Source organism: Lycorma delicatula, chromosome 2 (genome assembly GCF_047948215.1).
Source record: "Lycorma delicatula isolate Av1 chromosome 2, ASM4794821v1, whole genome shotgun sequence".
Classification (NCBI taxonomy): domain Eukaryota; kingdom Metazoa; phylum Arthropoda; class Insecta; order Hemiptera; family Fulgoridae; genus Lycorma; species Lycorma delicatula.
In genome coordinates this window covers 219,795,590-219,821,242 of record NC_134456.1, presented here as the reverse complement: position 1 = coordinate 219,821,242, position 25,653 = coordinate 219,795,590, and the positions used below count along the sequence as shown (strand labels likewise).

At 30.9% G+C, this 25,653-nt stretch overlaps 1 protein-coding gene across 1 annotated transcript in view; it reads right to left on the bottom strand.

The window, feature by feature from the left end:
- Positions 1-414: 414 nt before the first annotated feature.
- Positions 415-25,653, bottom strand: part of Xpd (general transcription and DNA repair factor IIH helicase subunit Xpd) — a 45,148-nt gene continuing 19,909 nt past the window's right edge. Inside the window, exons 7-15 of the mRNA XM_075357203.1 lie at positions 23,891-24,024; positions 21,990-22,173; positions 18,145-18,318; positions 15,864-16,035; positions 13,265-13,543; positions 11,673-11,849; positions 8,226-8,336; positions 6,549-6,647; positions 415-645 (exon numbers count right to left, since the gene is read on the bottom strand). Coding sequence (XP_075213318.1) covers positions 520-645; positions 6,549-6,647; positions 8,226-8,336; positions 11,673-11,849; positions 13,265-13,543; positions 15,864-16,035; positions 18,145-18,318; positions 21,990-22,173; positions 23,891-24,024 — 1,456 coding nt within the window. The 3' untranslated portion in view covers positions 415-519. The remainder of the gene's footprint in view (positions 646-6,548; positions 6,648-8,225; positions 8,337-11,672; positions 11,850-13,264; positions 13,544-15,863; positions 16,036-18,144; positions 18,319-21,989; positions 22,174-23,890; positions 24,025-25,653) is intronic.

The window sequence follows — 25,653 nt, the reverse complement described above, 5'->3', positions numbered from 1 at the left end:
GAGGTTCTTACAGGATGAAATCGATAGTGCTATTTGCATTTGATAGGAAGCAGGGATTGGTTAATGACAGTTGACCCCTACCAACTAGCTTAAAACACAAAGGAAATATTAGTTCAAACTGGTATAATTCATAAACACAGATTCTGTGGGCTTCTAGTCAAAATCCTCAGATAGTACTGAGAAAGAAGGTATCAAGGAAAAGAGAAATGGATAGTAAGTAAGGCAGAGATGAACTAATGTTCACATACAGTCTGTAAACTGATACAAGCAACCTCACCCAAAGCACAATTGTATGGGATGTGGAAATATTCTCAACTGAATTAAAATTAATTTGTCTAACTGTAACCAGAAGCAAGAATAATCACCAGAAAATATAAAATATTAAAATGTAAAAATAAATAAATAAAATTACTTGTAAGAAATACTTTATTTAACACTGCATAACAAATGTATTCCAAATTAAAACAGTATATACATATTTACAAAATTATTAATACTGTAAAAACACCTTCAGCTAACTTAAGCTTGACGAGCTCTTTCTTCAATATCATCTTGTTCTAACTGCTCTAAAGTAAGTAATGATATTCCAAGCTGATCTTCTCGGCTAAATGGTTGTGCCATCTGCCTCAACCACCTCTTTGCTATCTGAAAGATTAAAGTAAAATGACTTCATTAAAATAAATGAATTTTATGGCATAAAACTTGACCAATTAGGTTTCAGTACTTACTTTAAACTTCCTTTCAACAGTAACTTTAATATGTTTTATGACAAAAAAAATATCTCAGTTTCAGAGTGAATGGTAATACTGAAAATGGGAAAAATAAAATTTGAATAAACTTTAAAATAAAATAAAAATAAAGTTTTTAACAAATGGTATACAAGTTTTTTTAAGAAATGCTGACAAAATTTAGAGACATATTGATGATGCTCAGTTTTTATACATATGTAATCAATCCCAAGCACCTACATTATTATATATATATATATATATATATAGAGAAAATATTTTTTGTAAATGTAATGAATGTTCATGAACATTTTGTATTCTTCTTTTTTTTTCTTTTTGATCTTTTGCTGGCAGTTGGGTTAGATCGACTCCTAAGCCTGTACGCTGCTGTGGGTGCCAATGGTTGTCTGATTTCATTAACAAGATGCTAATATGAGTGGTGATCCATGGCCATTGTCCTTGCCTCATTAAGGTTTAGCCTGTGGTTTTTTATATCATCATTGATCTGCTTGATCCACGTTTTCTTTGGAGCTGTTCGTTGAACTCTACAATGGGTGGGTCATTCATGTCAGAGGAGTTTCCGCTTATTCTGTAGACGTGGCCAAACCATTGCAGTCTTCGTTTTTGAATCTATTCCTTGATTGTTGGCTGTTGTTCTTGGTGATGGCAGATATCTTCCTTTCAAATGTGATCACGAAGTGAGACTGTGATGATCTGGCGTAGGCATCACATTTGGAACGCTTAAAGATTGCTCAAATCTGTCTTAAGTAGTGTCCACGATTTGTATTAAGAAGCTCTTGTAGTAAAATATGATTTAATCCACTAAATACAAAATTTTAATAACAAAATATGAAAAAGCTATTTAATTATAACTTTCACTTTGCCAAAACCATAACAAAAGTTGCTTTATTTAAAATTTGTTTTTTGAAAGTACTTGTTAATTTTTGATTTCTCACTTTTCATTTTTTTTTTGTTTGGTTTTTTTTTTAAATAAAAATTTGAAATGTTGGAGTGGAAAGTTGTAAAGTGAAGAGTTAACAGAGAAAAGAAGGAATTAGGAAGTTGTTGTTTTATAGAAAAGCTTTACAATTTGATGAAAAACTTATTTTATTTTTTAAAAGGTTTTTGATTTTTCAGAATGTACTTTATAAAATAACATTTTCAAGAGTAGCCATTGAGAAATAAAGACAAAATAACTTGGTATACAATTCTTTTAGCTGTTTTGACTGCATGTAAACATTACACCAAAGATACCACCTCTACAACGACCATTCAAATATAAACCGGGATTTTGCTGTGTGGACTAAGAAAAGGCAATGTATGTGGTGGGGCACTGCAGGTAGAGTTAGATATGTGTGGAGGGAGTAACTGGGGCACTGCAGGTAGTGTTAGATATGTGTGAAGGGAGTAACCAGCCAGTCATACCCATAGGTCACGTTTCCAATTTGTAGCTGAATGTCTGAGCAAGAGGTACCCCTGTCCGTTTCACAAAAAATTATTATCTGATTTCTTGCCAACAAAGGTGTCTAGTCTAAACCCCTGAAATTTTTACTCAACTCCAGGCTCAGTTTGGTGATACTACCCTGTCAAAAACTAATTTGATTGGGCCAAAAAACTTTGAAGTGGTCGTGATGCAATGGAGAACATAAATCACAATCATTGTCCATGGACCAGCATCAATGATGACAACATTTGGTCGTTCTGACCTTGCAAAAGATGATTGCCACATTAACTTTCACTGAAATTGCATCAGAGGTGAGCATAAGTGATGGGAATGTGCATGCAACGTTGTCAGATATTCTTGGATATAGTAGTATTACCCACTGGCTTGGTCTAGTGGTGAACACGTCTTCCCAAATCAGCTGATTTGGAAGTCGAGAGTTCGAGCATTCAAGTCCTAGTAAAGTCACTTATTTTTACTCGAATTTGAATACTAGATCGTGGATACTGGTGTTCTTTGTTGGTTTGGTTTCAATTAATCACACATCTAAGGAGTGGTCAAACTGAGACTGTACAAGACTACACTTCATTTACACTCATACATATCATCCTCTGAAGAATTATCTGAAAGGTAATTACCGGAGGCTAAAGGAAAAAGAAAAGGATACAATAGTGTTGGCAAGGTGGGTTCCATGCTTCTCACTAAGGCACAGAGAAATATCCAGAAAGACATAAGTCAGTGGCTTCTGAATCACTTTGAAGATGAGGCATCTCATCTTCAAAGTTGTATTGAACCTGCAACAAAAATCGTGTTATGGCCTGCAACAAAACATGGATCCACCTCTACACCCCAGAAAGCAAGAGAACAAGTATGGAATGGTGGAAAAGCGTGGTAGGGGCACTGATCAAGGCCACGAAATGCTTGTTAGCTGGAAAAGTTTTGGAAATTGTGTTTTGAGACTCAAAAGGTGTGCTGCTGATTGATTTCTGGCGCAAATGAAGGACAGTAAATGCGGGATACTACTGCTAGTTTTTGGATGATATTCAGGCTGCTTATCACAAAAAATTATGCCGGCAACTGATTCGTAACATTCTCCTTCATGACAATGCACGGCCGCATACAGCAGCTCAGATTCATGATAAACTTGCTAAAATTCATTGGACATCTGTTGTTGAACACCCACCATACAGTCCAGACTTGTCCTCCATGTGATTTCCACATGTTTGTGCTAAAAGAAGCTATGGGAGGAGAAAGATTTGAAGATTGTTTTTTTGATGAGAAATCTGCTACCTGTCTGAAAGAAAAAATATGTAGAAAAATAAGGTAATTTATTTGTAATTTTATCTAATATTGGTAAATAAAGGTATGTAAACAAATTCTGGTTTATATTTGAATGACACTGTATTTGCAAAATCTGAGAGAAATATAACCTAAGAGATGAAAATTAAATCATGAGTTTCTAAGAATAATTTTTAAGCTAAGTTAAACTTTTAAGAAAAATATTATTATAACAAGATCACATGCAAATACAAAATATACTTTGGCAAATAATGAGAAGAGTTGAAGAATAAACACGAAATGTTTTCAAACTCCATTCAAAAACTACTGCCAGTAATTAATGGGAAAAATTTTGAGCATAATTCATATTGATTGAATACAAGCGTAATTAATGGTACAGACTTGCTTAATTTTTTTTTTCTTCAATTAATGAATAATTATGAGCTAAATTTAAGTCATTATTACATATTTTAATTATGTAATTTCTATATTTATTTATTGCTAAAAAATTTGATTGATATGGTTAACCGACAACATATTTACACAGAGGTTAATATCTTTAAACAACTGTTCCTAATTATACTAACAGGAAGGATATGGTAGTTCTAATAACAGAAAAATTATGATTTGTAGATAAAATAATGAAATAACATATACTTCATAGCAAAACTAATTTAAGATAAACATAATTTAATAGCAATATTTATGAATTTTATAAGACATAATAATTAAGGCAAATAAATATTACTTAACATTCATTAAATTTAAGAAAAATATTAACAATAGATAAAAATAAATAATTCAAGAGTATGATAAATTAGTTATTCATATTACTACTGAATAGTAAGTTTTACATTAATGTATGACTATTGAGTACGGTAGATTTTAAAAATAGTTATTCATACAGTAAAAATTTTACGTCGAAAAAAGTTTTTGAAAACCAAATTTTAACAGTTCTAATATTTTCCCTATTGGAAAATATGCTGAACATTGATAGTGTAAAACTCATAAGCAAAAATTAACTTTAACTAATTAATTAAAATAAATTAAATTAATTAAAATCAGCAAAAATTGATGAGTATAGAATGAATCTGGAAATAACTCTTCCTTTTATAAATCACGTATTCAGTTTGTTACAATATTTAATTGTTGACTTAAGTCTATAGAATTTTATAATTAATTCTTTTATTACATGCTATGCCAAGCGGTTTATTAAAATACTATCATAAATCGTTAACTAATTATGGTTAACAATTGAAATTTGCGTTTACTTTTTACCAACAGTTGTGTAACTCTCGATTTCAAAATTAAATTTTTATTTATTTTACTTCATAAAATGTGAATAAGTGAAACCCAACTTAACTTAACTTAAGTCACAAAGTGAAAGAAAATATTGTATTATAACTTATTATTACTGACCCAGTTAATTTATTAAACAGCTCAGATCCAGATTGGAATTTTTGTACTAGATAGTTACAAAAAAAAAATAAAAATAAAGAAATACTTTTACTTTTTTTAATTATTTAAACTTTATAGGATAGGAAACATATTTTCAAGAATAGATCCAAAGGCTGAGGCAAGTCCCCGCATCTTTAGCACAGAGCTGATAGCTTCTAGTAAAAAAATACTTCTAGTAAAATAGCTCCAAAAGAATACTATTATGGAGGAAAGATCAAAGGGTAAAGTAAAGGGTGAGTACAGAGATAGAAGTGATCTACCATATAACCCACATTTTTACTCAATTTATTTTCAATCAAAAATATATGGGACTTTGACCATATTTGGCTGGTCAATCTAAAGATATTTCAGAGTATGTTATATTCTTATTTGGAAGTAATTGGGCTGATTGGATATTTAATGTTTTTTTTTAGTACAGTATAACTTTAAAATTCTTGTATATATTTTATATTTTCATTTAGAAACATAACTTACAAATGTGGGAAAAAAATTAGATTCAAATCATTCTAACATATGGTATCTACTCCAAGCTAATACTAATTTTGTCACCTCTGCTAATTTCAGATTGCATGAAAGTTCATATATGCTCACTTGGACCAATATTTGTCCTTTCTTTAACTTTAGGTTGCCTCAGCTCCATTTAAACTACACAAGATCTTGAGCAACCTAAATTACCCGAGTAAAAAGCATTTTTTCTGCGAGTTCATTTCTAATATAGAACCTCAATCTTCTTAAGTTAAAATACTGAACCAGTGTTAGTGGAAGAACTCGTTTATTCCGATTATGTATGAAATTTGAACTATTCAAATGAAAGATAAAAGTGAAAATTAGTAATTCATTAAAAATCTCTTAGCATAGTTGGATAGTTATATTTTTAGATGCTTCAATCTCTTTCGATGGACTGGTCATATATGGTCAAAGTCCTAAGTGTTTACAATTGAAAATAAATCGAGTAACAATGCGGGTTACATGATTGATTCTATTTTTTCTATAGGGATCCCATTTAAATATGAGACACATTGTTTTTCTCCTACAACAAATTCTACAGGATGAATTTAGTAAGATACAAAACACTATTAAGAATACTATTTAAAAATAAGTTGATACATTTTGTTCATCACATCTCTTTTGTTAAGATCTAGTGTATAAATGGATTGCAAAAAATATCAGCTCAACATAAATATGTTTAGGCGTAGAGTTGTATGTAGAAAAAAAAAGTCTTATATTGAAATATAAAAGAAACTCCATGAAGTATGAAAATGATCGAATGAAAGTTTAAGCTTGACAGAATGTGTTTTCATTTCATTTTTTGTATAGAGTTGTAGATGGAATTGTCTATAGAGTTCCATGTAGACAGTTATGTTTGCTCCTAAATAATCTTTTTTGTAAAAAAAAAAGAATGATCGCCAATTTTGAAAATAAATTTGGAGACAAATTTCTGTTTGTTTAAAAATACACTTTAAACATACTTGTCATGGACATGTCAAGGTTACATTTACATGAAATCTGAAGAAAGTAATGAATTGAAATATGTATCTCATTTACAGATTTCTTTGCATGGAGGAAAAAGTAAAAGTTACACACAAAAACCACGTAAAGTAACCATACAACTGAAATGTTAAAAAATATCTACTTCTACATACTTGTACAGCTTCCTCAGTAGAAAGGTTGCAAAAAGCATCTTTCAAATGCTCTTGAATCCATTTTGGTAATTTACTTCGTTTATCTGAGCGAGAAAATCTCTGAAATAAAAAAAAGGTAATATATATATTCTTTAATCATAAAAATTATATTATTCCATTAAATACTCTTTCTAATTTATAAAGGCTTATTTTTTATGGGATTAAATACATCATATCAAAAATTTGATGGGAAAAGTAAGATATAATGATTACTGAAAGGTTAAAATTTCTGTAATACATTTTAACATTTTTTGAAAAGCTTCTATTTAAATTTAAACTCTCATTTTACAAGAGTAGACTAAGAAATCAGAAATTACTGTTAATATATTTCATACTGATGCTGTTTGTTTTGTTATATTGACATCTTAACACCATCTTAAGCACACTGACTGAGACATAATTTAAGCTAGATGAATGAGCTTACAATAATATTAAATCAATATTAATTGCCAATCTCCATGGCAGAATGATAATGTTTCAGCCTTTCATCCAGAGGTCCCAGGTTCGAATTCCAGTCAGGCAAGGCATTTTTCATATGCTACAATTTCCATATTTATATTAAAAAATGCACAAGCTTCTTTGTAAGCTTTTGTGGTGAATTAATTCATCAGGCTAAAAAAACCTGGAACATACAGATGTAAATTTTGAAATATAAGACAAATTGTTAATTTAAATAGGATGCGAGTACAGCTAATAAACCTGCTAATGTCCTAAACTCTTAAAATTTACCAGGGCTACAAACTTCAATGTCATAATGGAAAATGTTTTATGTTCCAAGGTAGTATCAGTAATGAAACACACTCAACAATTATTTCTTTAATCAATTATCTACAAAACCTTAATTCACCTACCATCCTTCTTCCTCCACCTTACAATTTTGGCCTATTGTCAACACATGCGGCTCCCTCCGGGAAAGGGAGTGCATTACATCCTCCAGTAACTAGGGTCCCATCAGGCCAGACTAAAAGCTACTAACACTGACAGGCCTTCAGTAGATTGACTGAAGGGGAATTGTGCCAGGAGAAGGACATAAATCACTGCTAGTCTCCCAAGGTCAGCCCAAGTACTGATTTTCAAACTGATGTGTAGAATTGGAACGCAATCCACAATTCCATTCACAAACAAAACCAATAAATAATCGACATTAAACAAACAAATATACGACCGATAATAAGAAAGAACTAGCAGCAAGGGATTGTTGTCCAGGTTTTGCGATTAATAGGGGATATGTATCCCCTGCTATTTTTGTGTCCAGTTCTGTTCCTTTACTCAATCAAAAAAATATTGAGTAAATTTTGTTTTTACTTTTTAATAATTTTTTTGCATTTCAAGTATTAGCCTTAAAAACACAGCAGAATAAAAAAAATTCTTCATTGATATTTAGCCTGTAAACAAACTAAGGTTTCATTTGGATTAACAAGTTCACTTGAATTAATGATATGCATTCTGCAATGCTGAAATTCTTGATTTCCATAAATCAAACAACATTAGAAAAAACTGACTGATCAAATGTTAACAGCTAATATTAATAATTTTTTTATCATCACAACAATCAAACATGATGATACTGTTTATACGTATAAATAAAAACTGAAATAAGATGATAAAAAATGTAAAAATTATAAATCTTGTTTTTACCTTATCAGCAAATATCATGATGCCATAATCAGTTTTTCCTCTCAATGCACGGCCAACACATTGAGCGGCATGCCTCATGGCATCAAATGTTAAAAAATCATTTTCTCTAATCTAAAACAAATAATAATAAATTTATAAAATTACAACAGTTCTCATTAAATATTTTATTATAAAAATATAAAGCCGCAATGTAATTCAGAGATTTATTTAAGAATTAAATAACTTCATTAGTGATACTACACACATAATTTTACAATATTCAAATCTGAATATTGTGTGTAATGGTAAGTATTTGGATATTACATATTCTAGAATGCAGTTTTTGGATTCTAAACACTGCATTGTAACAAAACCAGTATAACAGACCAGGGTAACAGATTTCTTCAAATTAAGAAGAAAGAATGAGAAAATAATGAAAAGAAGAATCCAGAAGGATCTAAGGGGATTCTTTTCTCAGACTAACAGGCCCGTTTAACAATCTGTTCTTTGTAATACAGACAATGCCATCTCCAAAAGCTGTTGTTCAACCAGAAGGGTTACTAAACCAGAATAAGAATTTATGGGAAAATGTAAGGGCACAGACGATGAAAACTATTATGCTTCAACAGTTAAGGGATGAGGTGGGTACTGGTTCTGCACACTAGGGATATAAATACTGCCAGGGAACAGTGGAGAGGGTCAGTAGTTCTGCAAGCCTGTGTTTGGTGTAGTTGTGATAACATGTGATGACAGAGTAGTTTTGTAAGATCGAATTTGACACAGTTACATTGATAGCGATATCAGTAAGTGAGTGATAAGTAGGTGAATCCAGGAAGTTGTTTGATGAGGCATTGATAAACAGTAGTGAAAGTAACAGTATTACATTTATTCATGTGTAGAGTAATTCTATTGTAAACATTAAAAGTAATAATATTTGCAGAGAATTGAATTGTATGAACTTTAGACTTTTCTGATGTTACCTTGTTAATGCAATATCAGGTTCTAGCAGTCATAATAATGTTTTTCATAAATTAGACTGTATTCTGGTTTTTATAATTTAACTGTGTTTAAACAAATCTAGTCCTTACTTGAATAACTATTTATATATCATATACTGATTATTACTATGTTTTTAGAGTAATAAATTGTATTTATAAGACATTTTTAATTTTTAAGTATCTCAATATCCTGGTCGAACCGCAAACACACGCTATTACTCTGGAACTTAGCATTTATGAGAACCAATTGGAAAGTTCTCGGCTTGACACAGAAAACAAGATTTTTCAGAATTTTTTTTTTTATCTTTCAATGAAGTTTAACTTGCAATTCAATACGTTTATAGACCGATGACTAACTTTTTAATATACTCAGTGTAATGTGATTAATTCAACTCAGAAAAACAAGCAGTTGTCTTTGACATCATTTGAAGTGAATTTTTGTCCAGCAAGCCATTTCCTCACATTTGGGAAGAGGAAGTAATTGTTTGGAGCCAAATCCATTTATACAGCAGCACTCTCAAGCTTGTTCGTGGAGTTTTGCAACAACCTGAGGTGTGTATGCAGGCACATTACCATGGCAAAAGAGAGCTTTCTTTTTGGCTACATTGGACATTTAGTCCAAATAGACTCTTCAATCAGTGCAATAGTGAAGTGTAACACTCTCCAGCCATGGTCCTGCTTTTTTCCAGGTATTTTATGAGATCACACTACAAGAATTCTAAAAAAAGCTGCAGCCATGACTTTTTCCTAAGATGGGACCATTTTTCACCTTTGGTGTACTTTCACCTGCTCCCACCCACTGTTTGGACTGCTGCTCAGTCTCTGGCGTGTAATGGTGAATAAATATTTAATCCATTGTTATAGAACATTGAAGAAACTCAATGGAATTGTGTTTAAATAAGTCTACACACCCTTGAGAAGTGTTCAATTGAATGCAATTTTGGTTGACTATTAATAAATGTAACACCCACAGAGTGGAAAACTTTTAATATGAAAACATGTAAAATGGGTACAACCTATCAAGATGTTTGCAATGCAAGTAAGTTTGTGTACCTTCAATTGGCAATCATAATGGACACTATGGATTTTTGTGACATTATATTGGCAATAATGGTTTTTGGACATTCTGAGAATTCATCATCTTAAATGGATAATATTTAAATTTAGCAGCCCACTTTTTTACCACCAAAGACAAAGTGGAAGAATCCTTTACAGAGGAATCTAACTCTTTTTGTACATCTGTTGCAGGTTAACCTTTTAAAAGGTCCTTTACAACAGCTTGAACTTCAATCTAAAAATGTCAATCTTTTTCTTTCAATTACAAACGCAACTGCCATAAACAAGCAATTAAATGCATTTCTCTGAAACTCTGAAGAAAGCAATCTAAAGGATAATATTTGACAAATATCATAATCATTTGGTCATATATTGTCATCTCAGTGTCAGACCCCTCCTCTATGAATCATGAGACCTTGCCGTTGGTGAGGGGGCTTGAGTGCTCAGGGATATAGAGTAGCTGGACCGAAGGTGCAACCATATCGGAGAGGTATCTGTTGAGAGCCAGACTAAGGAATGATTCCTGAAAGAGGGCAGCAGCTCTTTCAGTAGTTGTTAGGGGCGTGAGTCACAATGACTTAAATGGCCGTATCAACATCACTCAGATCTCTGAGTACTGCGCAGCTGAAAGCAATGGAAAACTACAGCTGCTTTTTTTCCAAGAAAATGTGGCTCTCTGCATTTTCACATAGCAATAATGGAGGCTCCTTCCTTGATAAATATTCCGGAGGTAAAATAGTCCCCCGTTCGCATCTCCGGGTGGGGACTACTAAGGAAGGGGTCACCAGAAAATTAAAAAATAACATTCTACGAGTCGGAGCGTGGAATGTTAGAAGCTTAAAAAAGGTTGGTAGGCTAGAAAATTTAAAAAGGGAAATGAGTAGGACAAATGTGGGTATAGTAGGAATTAGTGAGGTTCGGTGGGAAGAGGAAGGCGACTTTTGGTCAGGTGATTTTAGAGTAATTAACTCAGCGTCAAATAATGGGCAGGCAGGAGTAGGTTTCGTGATGAACAAGAAGATAGGGAGGAGAGTGGAGTATTTCAAGACGCATAGCGATACAATTATTGTAATAAGGATAAAATCAAAACCTAAACCGACAACGATTGTTTCAACTTCAACACCTTAATGAATAATTTTAGTGTTTCAGTTGTTGAGTACCCAATTTTCACATGAAATTTCATGTATTGCATACATGTTATGTGTTTATAAAATCCTTTGTTAGATTACAAAACGTGAATCACATTATTGCAGAAATGCATGCAAAGTACATTTGTGAAATACATGCAAGTATACAAAGCATAGTATCAGCATGGTATGTATCTGTTAATAAGAAAGTTTTATGTTTTAAAGCAGATAAAGAAATGAATATAGAAAACATTATCTCTTAATTATCTCATGGTATATTTAGTTACCTGAAACTGGTCTCTAAGATAATCAAGACGAGCTCGAAGAATTCTTGACTGCGTGTAGACATAAGGAATTCCCAACATAAGAACTGCTCTTCCAAGATGATGATCAAAATCTACACCTTCAGATACCTTACCACGAGCAACTGACAACAGAACAGCACCTCTACCATTTTCACATGCCTATAGATTGCAATAACAAAAACAATCAAAATAATAATAATTAAAACATTTCATAAATAAAACACTAAAATATAGACTGTTCAGAACATTTTTGTAAAATTCTGTTTTTATTTCTTTGTAGCTTATTTGATCAATAATAAACCTAAAATAATCATAACAACTTTAACTTAAAATTTTCATTTTCTTGTATGTTAATAATCAATTAATCACAGCTGAAAACTGGTAGAAGATGAGAAGACTAATTGATGTGTTCCATTAATGGAGTTTTTCTGAATAAGGTGAAGTATCATGTGATCAAGAGAGTCGACATATTTTGATATGAAAAGAATCATTAAGAGAGTCGTACATTAAGAGTATACATAGGCATAAGTATGTTATGAAGTGGAAGAGATTAGATGTGAATGGTTGATACAGAGGGTTCACACTTTGGTACTGAATAAGAGTATACAAGGATAGATTATTCAAATTCATTATTAAGAGTTAAGTGTTTAAATATAGTGTAGATGAGTATACAGAGGCAGTGCCATCAATTAACATTTTTATGGAATAAGTTATGCAAATTTTTTATGGAATGACTTATACTGTAGATAACATAAGAAAGAGATTGCTTCAATAGTATGGTTATATGAGAAAAATTATTGAAGGAAGACTTCTACTGAGCATATGGAATCAGGTTCCAATCAAAAGGAGAAAGGGAGAACTTTCTAGGAATACATGGGGGCAAAGAATTTATAGAAAGAATGCAGGAGATCTGCAAGAGAAGAGAGTCTATAACAAAGAAAGAAAGTTTTTGTGATGGAAAAACAACATTTAAGCAGTAAACAACTTACCATAAAATTAAGTAATATTACAAATTTTAGAATACTAGCATATACATTCGTAGATATAAGGTTGTGTTGTTTCTAAAAAAAAAAATAATTCCAGAAAGACTGAGTTTAAAATAAGATCAAAATTTTGAACAAAATAAAAACACTTTTTGCTTACAATAAAAAATTCTTATCTATAAATGCAAAAATAAGACACTACAAGAGTTATAAAACCAGAAGCCAATAATGCAGGAGAAACACTCTTCCATTTGAACGAACAATCAAAGACAGACAGACAGACAGACTCCAGAAAATCGAAAGAAGAATTGGAAGAATCTGCATCAATAAAAAGTACTAGAACGATAGGCAATGGCGAATTGTACCCAAAAATGTCATGTACAAAGAGTTAGAACCTATCACTGATAACATGCATAAGAGGAGAATAGGTTTCTTTGGATAATAGACTGACTAAAGTGATCCTTTGCGGTCATAAAAGATAATAATCATTTAGCATAGCATATAATTAAGGAGTTTCAAACAATGTCCAAAAAATTAAAAACAAGAGAAAACAGCAGTAATTAAAAAAAAAAAAAAAAAAAAATTACTTACCTTTATATAATTTAAAAGGGCAAGGCTTGTTTCAGCTGCATCTTGTGTTTCAATAAAAAGTAATTTTCGTCTCTGTAGTGAATCAATGACACCTTGATCATACCAACTGGCTACTACAGATTCTAAATATAAATATGAAGTAAAAAAACAAACAACTCCATCAGGAACAATTGAGCTAATTTCAACAAGAAGTTGTCCATAATTTCTTACAACAGATACATCTTCTCTAGTTTCAAACTTGGAGGAAATTGCAACCTGATCACTTCCTTTTGCTACTATCTGAAAAAAAAATGTATTTGTCAATATACAATGTCTCAAAAATCATATACAGGTCATATTCAAAGAAATACAGATCATATTCAATGCTTTATATGTCTAATTATAATACAAGAATTTATAAAAATCTGATGAAATAAACCATACCATGAGGGATGGGTGAAAAGGAATGGATAGCCGCTCATAACTTGCAAATGAAAAGACAGACAAATAGAATAAATATCGCATAAAAATAAATTTAATTTGCTACAAAATCTTACATTTATTTTTCCATGTTATCAATATTTACAAATACTGTTTCTCCCCACAGACTGAAACAGTTTTCTCATTCAATAAATAAAGAATGTTGGCAGTCTTGTTTTAATCCATGACCTCACTGTATCCTTCAGTTCATCATCTGTGGTGAAATGTCTTAATATCTCACTAATTTCCCTTTTTATCCCTATTCCTATCCCTTATACCCCTCTTTAATTTCAGAAAGTGAAAATCACATGGTGCCAAATCTGGTGCTTATAGAGGAGTGGAATAGGTTCAAATTGCAACTTCATGAGAACGTTGGTGAATGCTTAAGATTTATTTACCTCAGTGGATTGTTAAACAAATACATACATCTCCTACGGTGTTTAATGTCACTATGTACCACATATGTACGTATTTGGTCAACCCAGCTTTGAGGTTGTCAGCCACATACATGTGTTTAGAATTCTAGAACACTCAAGAGAATTCTTTTGCATGATTGCTTTTTTTTTAATTTTTTTGATTATGGTGAACCATAGTGCCAAAATTCCATGCTATGCTGTTTTTCTTCTGACTCATATGATGCACCCAAGTTTTGTCTCCTGTCACAATATTGAAAAGGAAGTCATCTCCCTTGTTATGATTAAATTTCAGAGGCTGTTCACAGCATTTCTTTCATTGTTGATTGTTCTTTTCTATGAGTTTTTGTGGCACCTGCAGTGAACAGATTTTATGGTAGTCCAATATGCAGTAGTGTGTCCAACTTGTTTTTTGATATGCCTAATGCCTACCTGAGTGGTGATGTGATGGTCATTTTGAAGAATCATCATCACAAATGACTGTTGAATGCTTTTTAAAAAGGATACTAAGTAAAACACAGGTCCACAAGTAGTTTTCACATTTTAAATGAAGGGAAACTCACTTGAAGACCAACCACAATCTGGCCAATCAGCTAGAATTAGGAATAAGAAAAAGTTGCAATAAATATGAAGACTGTCACTGGACAATTGAAGAAATTTTTGAATTTTGAATTGTGAATTCTTACCAACAAATTTTAACAGATTATTTGAACAAAAAATGCTTTGCTGCAAAATTTTTATCTCCATTGCTCACAAATCAGAAAACCAGTTGTGCATTGGGTACCATGATTTTAAACAACTTCAAAATGATCACAAGAACTTTGAAATCACAGAGGCCAAAAAAAGGACAGTAAGTTAAATCAAATGTAAAGAAAATGTTGATCTGCTTTTTGTTGTGAACAGATTGTCACAGAGAGTTTGTTTCTCCAGGACAGATGGTAAATCAGCATTTCTACCTGGTTGTGTTAAGAGGATTACATGAGTGCGAGATGAAAATACCTGCTAATGTGGAGATTTTCTTCTGTACCATGACAGTGTCCTCCTCTATAGCAACCAATGTATCAAACAATTTTTGTTAAAAGCAAGGAGACCATTACCTCTCACTCTTCCTACTTGCCCCAACTTATTCTTTTCTGAATATGAAAAATCACTGCAGGCCTTTGATAATGTTCTTCAGATTCCAAAAATGTTTTCACAACTCTTAGAACAAGAAAATTCAATCCCATGAAAGTACTTTGAAGGAGTTAAAGATTCATTAAATAAAAAATATAAAGGTAATTTTTTTTAGCAAATTGCTTATTTTTAGGTATCCTCTTGTACAGACATACTTACAAAGAATATATTTAATTTTTGTTAGTAGAATGTTGCATTTACTTAAATCAAATCTCTAAAAATTTCCTTGGATATTAGAGAAACAGGAGAAAAACATATACTGTAGATAAGACACAAATAAATGAAGTCAATACCTTCATTTTATTTAAATTTTAGCTAAATAGGATGATCAAAAACAGTAATTATCAATTTCAGTAATCATGGAATGTTATCTATTATCTGGCAAAAAAATATTAACAAACTTACAAACGTAACTTCATTAAAACTAAAACAAATAAGGCTAAAAATAAGTCTTTCTTATGATGATATGAAATAAAAAATAATCTTTCTTGAAATTGGAAATTAATAATTCCAGAACGGTATAATAATGATGATAAATTTAGATTAATACGTACCATAGGTAGGAGGCAAGGTCTGGCTAGCGTCATTGTAAATGAGTTCATTATAACTGGATTAAAATCAAGAATTTTTGGGTACATATCAAGAGGTGATAATGTACCTGACGTAATCACAACAGTTTGAAATCTGTCAAATACTGGCTTGATTGCAATTGATGAATCTAGACAGCTGAAAGAAAAATAACAAATAATCAAGAAAATGAAATTATAAAATAACAAACAAAATCAAGAATAAATAATATTTGATTTATTGTCCAAAACTGTGGACAAGTATTTTTGGATCGCTATCGACAAGCTGGAGATGATTTGTTTTCCCACATTGTTACGGGTGACGAGACGTGGATATCCTACACAAATGCAGAATTGAAACAACAATCAATGCAGTGGTGCCATTCAAGTTCCCCAAAACCAAAAAAGTTTAAGCAATCTCTGTAATGAGTTGAAAAATGTTGGCTACCATTTTTGGGACAAAAAGGGCATCATTTTGGTTGATTTCATGGAACAACGTGGATCAGTAATTACAGCTGAAATGTACTGCAAAACACTAACCAAACTGAAACATGTGATCCAAAACTGATGACATGGGAAAAAGTGTAATCCTCCTTCATGATAACGCGTGTTCTCACACAACTGCCTTAACCAAGAAGAAGATACAAGATTTTCATTGGAAACCTTTTAACTTCCCTTCATATAGTTTTGACCTTGCACCTAGCGACTACTTCCTCTTCTTGCATTTGAAAAAGTGGCTTGGTGGACACTGGTTGAACAGTGATAAACAAGGAGAAACTATAGACTGCTGTTGTCAACTGCTTCAATTCCCAGGCAGCAAACTTCTAGGCAGAGGGGTTAAAGAAACTGGTGCAGCGGCATTACGAAAAGTGCTTAGAACTGAATGGTGATTATGTGAAAAAGTGAAGTAGATATGTAGTAAACTAAATCCGTAAGTAAAAACCTTTTCTCATGAGTTAATTTTGTTTAATGACCAAATGGCCCTTACTTTATGAATGTCATGTAGATTAGATCAAGAAACTCTGCTTGTAAAAAGATTTTAGGAGAAGGATATCTTGCTTAACTGATAGAAACCACAGCCAATCGAAACAGTTTAGATTTTGTGCAACCCTTAGACAGGAAAAAGTCACTGGACAATACTATGGGCAGAAATGCCTCCCTATGATCTCTAATAAATAAGCAGATGCTCTGTTGTCTACGATAAAGTGAAAAGTGATAATTGTTCTCCTGCTAATTGACACCATATTAGCACCATGATCACTTCTGACTTAGCATCATGATGTGACTACTAAGTAACAATCCACAAGCGTTTGATGCATTCAAAATGCAATGGGAGTTCAGTGATAAGAAAGGAGTGAAAAGATGAAAACTATGCATAATTGTCTTCAAATACCCTTCACTATTTTTTACTGCAAAATATAAAAAAATTACCTATTTACTGACAGAAATGTTAAAATGTTAACAGAAATTACATACATAATGTTTTATACATATAAATAAATATTCATTGAATAAAAATTTGTAACAAAAATTTAATTAATATTTATTTGACTGACCCTTGTATATATACTTTTTTCATCTAAATTACCTGGCTTTTAGCAGAAAATGGATAATAGGAGAAGACATGTTATTACTAAAGGGCAATTTACCAAGAATTTTAGTCCTTTATGCAATCCTTGGAGAAAACATCAAGATAACCCACACACAGCATTTACAACAAACCTACTTTAATTTAGAAAGAGCTGCTACACTGATGATTTAAGTCTTGTAAAAGGGACCGATATAGTGGATCAACTAATTTTCATAGAACCTTTTGATTAGTTATAAATAAGTGTCCTGTACTGTCTATTTTTATTATTATGATAACAGACAAAATACAAGGAGGATGATATTTAGATCTCCTTGTATTTTAACAAGGAGGATGACAAGGATGATGTGATAACTAAAGATGCAGGATCCTTGCAGTTAACTGAACCTGAGAACAAGAAGTCAAGACTGTTTATCACTAGACAAACTGATTGATATCAATAATAGACATTTCCCTTATTTTTATAACTACAGTGGTCATAGGAAAAAAAATCCAAATTCAGAATCTATATAAACTGACACCCGAAAACATGTTTATCTTTACCTCTAACTCTCAAAACATACTGATTAACATCAGCTGCCAAGTTTATTTCAAACCCGGTATCACATTATCTCTAGATTCATATCTTAAATCTCAAACTGATCTAACAAATTCACATTTTAATGATAAATGTATTCATACCTGAAATGCAATATAGGGTTTATAACAGTAGGTGCTTTATCTTCAAACGGCTCAACAATTATTGTAAATCCTCTGGTATATGTTGAAACAAGTGTGGCCAAATGTGTTATAAGAATAAGTGGTGAAAAATCAGTCTGATCTGCAATCTGAAGAGTTCGCAAAAGAGAAGCTAAACTGTTAATAAAGAAAAAACATATTACTTAAAAAGAATATCAAGAATAAGACATATGATAGAAAAATAAGTCCTAGATATTTTGGAATTAAGAGTAAACATTAAAAAAAAATATACCAAACTTAAAATTTGTTACAACACAGTCCTGGAGTGGTTAACTTAGATGAAAACAAAACTATTTCACTCATAAAAATCACTCATCTTAGTTTTTTAGTCATTCAACAAAAAATAGTAATTTATAAGGCAACATCACAACAGTATTGATTACCTAACAGTTCAATCCAGCTTATTTAATGAAGACAGTTTTTTTTTGGACAATTATTTGATTAGTTAATATTTTTCTCTACTCATTTCTGTACTGTGACAACCTTTTAACTTTGATAACATTTTACATCCTCATTATGTTTTATATTTTGTTTTCCTCTTCAGTTTTTACTTTCCTGGCATTATAGCTTTAGAGCTGAGCTGCAAGAAGGAAAGTATGATAATAAGTCAATAGAGGTATGGGGTTTTTCATTTCTTGATGTTTCATAACCCAGAAATGCCAAAAAACAAAAAAAGGGAAGAGTCAATGTTTGTATGTACAAGTGTACTTGCATGTGTGTTGGCATATCTGAAGCTAAAAAATGTTTGATTGAATAAACTGATTTTGATGAAATTTTGTACAGACTCATGTATGTGGGGCAATTTGATGTAAAATTTTTGGGCCAATTTTCTCAAAATTTGAACACCTCACTTTATATTAAGCTCAGTACATGTGTGCATACTTATCTTACCATTTAAAACAAAGTTTGCCTTAAAATTCTTCCCTTCCCTAGAAACAGAAAAAAGCTTCTCTTTATTTATTGCACATTTTTTTTATGTCTTCACAGAGATAATAGTAGTGCAAGTAAATATATTAAATAATATTATAATAAAATTTCATCATAATAAACATTAAGTAACTTTTTATTGGTTTTTCAGAGGAATTTTTTTAGTTTCTTCCATTTAAAATGGTAAATGTAGAAAAACTAAAACATCTTCTTGGAAGGTGAGGAAGGGCAGAAAAAAATACTTTTTTTTGAATTTGTTAAACATTTTTTTTTCATTTACTTAAAAACATACTAACAATCTTACAATATAATTTCATTATAAATTACTCATACCCCAGAAAAGATATTTTAAGGTAACCTTTTTTCATGTATCATTATATTTTTCTACTATACAAAAAATAAATAACTAATCCCAGGAAAGTATTACAACTTTTTTGTCATATTTTTACCTTCTAATATCATATAAACTAAACATTGATATCGTAATATTCAGTCAATCTAAGCAATCCAGTTCATTTCTTTATTAGATTCTATTGTAAATTTCTGTCCTCTTCAACTCATTTTTTGTACTTTAACATTTATCAAACTTTCTAAAATCCTCCAGTAACATAACATTTCAATGGCTTCTTTTATTCCTTTATGTTTTCCATGTTTCATTATTATTTATTGCTGTACTTCATGTACGTACTTTTATGAATATCTTTCTAATCTTATATCTATATTTGATACTGACTGGCTTATTATCAGTACAACAGCTCTTCAAGTGGTTAAAGGTAGATTGATGTCTGCCTTTGATCTCTACCTAACACTCTATGCATCGTTTGTTATTATATGACTGAAATAATATAATTCTGTAATTTATGGTATATTATGTTCCCCTCTCTTAATATTTAATTCTAAAGAGGGAAGAATAATGACCTCCTTTCTGACACATTTTATTAGCTTTGTTTTATTCTAGTTTATTTTCAAAAATGAATTTTTTTCCAAGTAATAAATAAATCCCCCTGAAAATTTCTTATAACTTATTTTTGGTTTCTGCCAAAAGAGTAATATCATTAGAAAATCTTAACATTTTTTTTTCTCTGATAAGTATGGCACTCTCAAATTTTGCACTTATCTGCTTTCACTTTCTTTGGTATACTAGTATTTTTTTTTAGATCTGTGAGTACATCTCCATTTTCATAAACTCTACTTATATATTCTCTTATATATATTCTTATATCTATATATTCTCTTCAGTTCTGTATTCCTTTTTGATGTCAAAAATTTAGATCACTAATCATTTAGTCCTAATCCCTCATTTTTGTTTAAGACTTTCAGCTTTATTTGACTCTTTCCTAAATAGAAATTTTTCTCAAACATCATTGATTTCTTTTTTCTTTTAAATCTCATCTAAGAAATATATTATATAAACTGGAATCTAAATTATGTTATCTTCAAATAAAAGCAAGATAAGATTACAACAAAATAACGGTTGTGAGCATGTATGATCTTTCTGAATGGCTTATTTCATAATTTAAAGGTGTGAACGAGTAATCCTGTTCTTCTAACCTTCATCTCCAGACTTTTTTTAGTCATGCTATTAAAAATAAAAAAATGTTGAGTACATTAGAAAACCAGTACAACTGAATGAACTCAACAAATACATCATGTAAGAAAGAACTTAAAAACATTTCAGGAAATGATTTTACTACAGCAGGTAATATTGAGCTTTCACAATTTTTTTCAACAAAATATATGTGTGTGCACATGAGCCCTGAAATGGAGGGCCAGGCTACTTGAAGAACACTACCTATGAGTTTGTAAATTTCAAGTTCATGCAAATATTTGATATTACATTATTAGTATATTAATTAAGACTCATTTAGTAAAAAGTGATGTGTTTAATTAATTTTTTAATTAAAATTTTTTGAATTAAAAGAAGAATGAATTCTCCTTTTTCCTAAAAATTTATGAAAATGGCAGTGCATTAAATACTGTAAGTACAAACATCCAACACTAAGGACTCTGATAAAAATTATCTTTATTATAAAAAAAAAAAAAACCTTTAGGAATGATTTGTTTTAAAATGTATAAATTGTTATAAACAAAATAAAAACATTGTCTTTACTGGTGTCACAAACACAAACCATTTCATAAGTTTCAGTTAGGTCTTGTGTAACCCACTGGGTTGGTCTAGTGGTAGATATCAAATCAGCTGATTTGGAAGTCGAGAGTTCCAGCGTTCAAGTCCTAGTAAAGGTAATTACTTTTATACGGATTTGAATACTAGATCGTGGATACCGGTGTTCTCTGGTGGTTAGGTTTCAATTAACCACACATCTCAGGAATGGTTGAACTGAGACTGTATAAGGTACACTTCATTTACACTCATACATATCATCCTCTGAAATAATGCCTGAACAGTAATTCCTAGAAGCTAAACAGGAAAAAGGAAAGTTGGGTCTTGTGAATTTAAATAAAATAAAAACCACACAATTCAGGTCTTATATACATAATTCATCAAATAAAACAGTACTAAAACTATATACATTTCACTAAACAAATTGGAAATTTCCCATTACAAAAATAAAAAAATTTATTACTATATAATAAATTTTAAAATTATATAAATTTGATTAAAAAATTGTCAATTTCTTTTACACATTATATTGACCTATAAACTTACATGCAGAATTACACAATGGATGTAGACCATGTTTATTCTAAATTAATAGTTTACAAACATAACCAAACTTTATATATATACACAAACATAACCAAACTTCACGTAACATAAAAGTATATAAACCTGATTAGAATTTAAAACATATTAAGTTTTAATTAAAATTTAATATATAAGAACAAATAAAAATTCTTACCGTTCAGCACAAAAACGTAAAGGTTTCCTTTCAATACAGACTCTTTGTGCAACATCCTTTAAAAATCCGGCTGGAGATTCCTGAATAACATGTTGTACACGTAATCTTGTTTTTAAATATTCCAGAAACCGTTTCAAGAAGCTAATAAAATGTTCAGCAGTTCTAATATTACCAGGTACAACCTCTAAAAAAAAGTAAAAAATAATTTCTAAAGCATTTTAAAACATTTGTACACCCTGCTGCAATGGATCCTGGACAAGACAGTTAACTAATTTGATTGTTCTTCTTCTTTTGCCCATCACTTTCTTTCTCATTATTGGTTCTGTGGGTGTAGGCTGAAACCTGCTAGAGCCTTTGTGCTGAGAATACTGGGACCACAATGACAGAGCCAATACATCTTTGATATTATCTACAAGTAGAGCTACCTGCAGACTGGGATCCTTTTCCTGTCTGCTGGCTACAAAATAGGCCAACTGGGTAAGATGACAATTAGGTAAAGCAAAATTCCTTTAAACAAAACCTCCACAAACATAAATTTAATACAAAAAATGAACTCGACTCAAACATTTTACCACAATTTGAAATAATATATATTATAAATACTTTGAAAAATTATCAAGAAAATATTTAGCAAATGAGAATTCTAAAATTATTTTTCTCTGTGTATTTATGCACATTAAGAGATTAAATTAAATACTCTATTAAAAAAATCTCTTATTTTTACATTTATTTTATTTTAATCATACAACAGATATAAATATAGGTATTTAAGCACAATAACCATAATGATGTGAGCAACTGACACAAAGTAGATCCCAAACATGGAAGTCAATTCCAAGAATAACAAACATCCCCCTGCCACACTTATGAAAATGAGGAGGTATGTTGTAGAAAGCTCATTTTCTTTGACGAGCCAGATACATTATTTCATAACAGCATGCCAAGCTCGCAGAAATGTGGTCAATATTCAGCAGGTGTAATATATAGCTTCACAATAGTCAGCTTTACTCTTTTAACCACAGGGACTGACTGTATAATTAACATCCTTACTTTTAGAAAAAGAAATTCTGATAAATGCCACTAGTAATCAATTCAGAGTAATAATTAATTATATATAAATTTAGTTTGAGTATAAAATTTAGAAAAACAATTCAAACAATCAAATTCTAAATAGATCACACCTCTAATGCTAAACTTCTTTTAAAACCAATATATTCTTTTAAGCAGATATTTACTTCACTTTCTTCATTAAAAGAACAGACTATAAATTTCAATATAATTTGTATTAATTCAAGGTTAAGTATCAGTATCGTCATTTTTTTTATGCTTGTGTGTAGGAGATGGAAATGGAATTTTGCAGTGAATGAAAAATGTCATGCCTAATCGGGACCTTCAGCTGAAAGCTACCACTCCACTACTAAAATAATTTGATTATTTAAATCTAATTACCTTGAAATCTGCTTATCAAATAAATTTAACTGCAAAATATAAATAAACTAGTTTTATTACAAGAATATTTAGGATATGAATGAATAGTAAAGAATTTAATTAAATATTTTTTTAATGTTTAACTGTGCAAGTTGATAATCAAAATATAAATGCATAAATAAAAAAAATAAGTTTTTCTTCTTTTGTATTAATTTTTCTATTTCATTTTTATTAAAATTACAAAAAAAAATAGCATATAACAAAAAACACATAAAATCATCATAGGAAGTGATAAAACATAATAACAATATTTCACTATCCAACACCAAACCGCTTAATGAGTTTTATATCTAACAGCAGTCACAAAATAACTATTAAAAAACTAAATTTTAAAAAATTCCTTAAAAATAAAACATTATAATAGAATGTATAAACAATTTTATGAAAAAATAAAAAAGTAAATGGCAACGTACCTTTAAGAACTTGATCTGGAAGAACAGGATTGGCAAGAATGACATCTGTTTCTCGAGCTACGCTAGCATCTCTAAGACCTTCAACTAAACGATTATACTCTTCTCTCAGTTTTTGTGCATCGACCTCTTTCATACTGCATTGTGCAAAAAATCCTGTTACATTACTCATTAAAATTGTTTATTTTTAACAAATTTTTACATATGAAGCACAGTGACAATCAACTATTACTATATATTTCACACTCTTGACAGTAGGCATCACCTTCCTTATAAAGTTATTCTGCAGTCTGTTCCTTCTTGTCTTTACCAAAATCCTTCTTAAAAATTTCATTTCGTTTACCTGAATCCTGCGCTTTTGATGAACTTCTCAGCAGGGTCCACAACTCACAACAGTATGTAAGAGTCTGTAGAAAAGTTGCATTATACCTTCGGGTAAGTATTTTCTATTTTTATGTAAAGTTCCCAATAAACATGCGTTTCATTGTAGTAATTTAATGGCTAATGGAACAGATGTATAAGAATTATCTGTTACTATAATTGTTTCTGCACGGAGATTCTGGTAACTCTATTACAATATTTTTACCTACATTCCGTAGAACGTAAAACTTTTTTTATTTTTCATAAAACGAAGTCGCTAACTTTATAAAATCTATCATCTCTATTTGCCAAATCATTATCAGCAAAATGTATAAGTCTCAGTAATGACTGGAACCTGTTGCAACTCATTTCGTTAGGAGCAAGAGAATGTCTGTACAGTATATTAATGTTCCATAATCACTGATTTTTAGATATTTTACCAAACCCATACAAATTATGAGTACAAAAAACTTTTTCATTTCAGACTCAGTTGTATCAACCCATTTGCTGACTCTATATGAACTTCCCATTTTGTTTTGTAAAACAATATTAACATAATTTGTATTTATCTGTAGCACAATAAGTTTCAGACATCATTGTCCATAAACCTCTTATTTATGAGGGGGGTCCAGAAAGCACTTATGTTTGTGCCTAGCAAGGAGATAGGTGGGGATAGAGCCGCCATCTTGGTGTCAAAACATTTCTACACTCAGTACGCATCAAGCTGTTGTAGCATGTGGACTGATTTTTCTACTTTGTTTGTTATGAATTATTGAAATGTGCGCTTCAATAGAAAATCTCGCAACTTGTGGGGTGCATTCAGTAATTAGGTTTTTACTGGCAAAAAGCCTCAAACCAATTAAAATTCATTAGCAACTTTGTGAGGTGTACAGAGATGGAACGAGTGAAGGTGGAGTGAGGCAGTGCTGCATTTAGTTTAAACATGGCCGCATCAATGTTCATGATAAGGATCGCAATAGTCAGTCTAGCCTTATGACTGATGAACTGACATGAAAATCAGCGATAAAATTCGATTATGGAACTCTCACTTGGAAGTTTACTGCATGAAATTGTATTGGGAAAGCTTGGTTGTCACAAGTTTTGTGCAAGATGGGTGCCAAAATTTTAAGGTGGTAGATTTCTACAAAGAAGGAATTAAAAGCTTGTGCGTCGTTATGATAAGTACATCAATTTAAATGGCGACATATAGAAAAATAGTTTAAGATTGTCCCATTCAAATGTATATAAATTTCTTTTTTTTTTATTTGGCTGGTTTTTTATTTCAAAATGTAAGTTACTTTCTGGATAGCTCTTGCACATCAAGAACAATAATTCTGTCTTTATCATAAAGATAATTTTTATTATTACAACATTCTTTTCCACAAAACCTAATGTTCAAGGGTAGT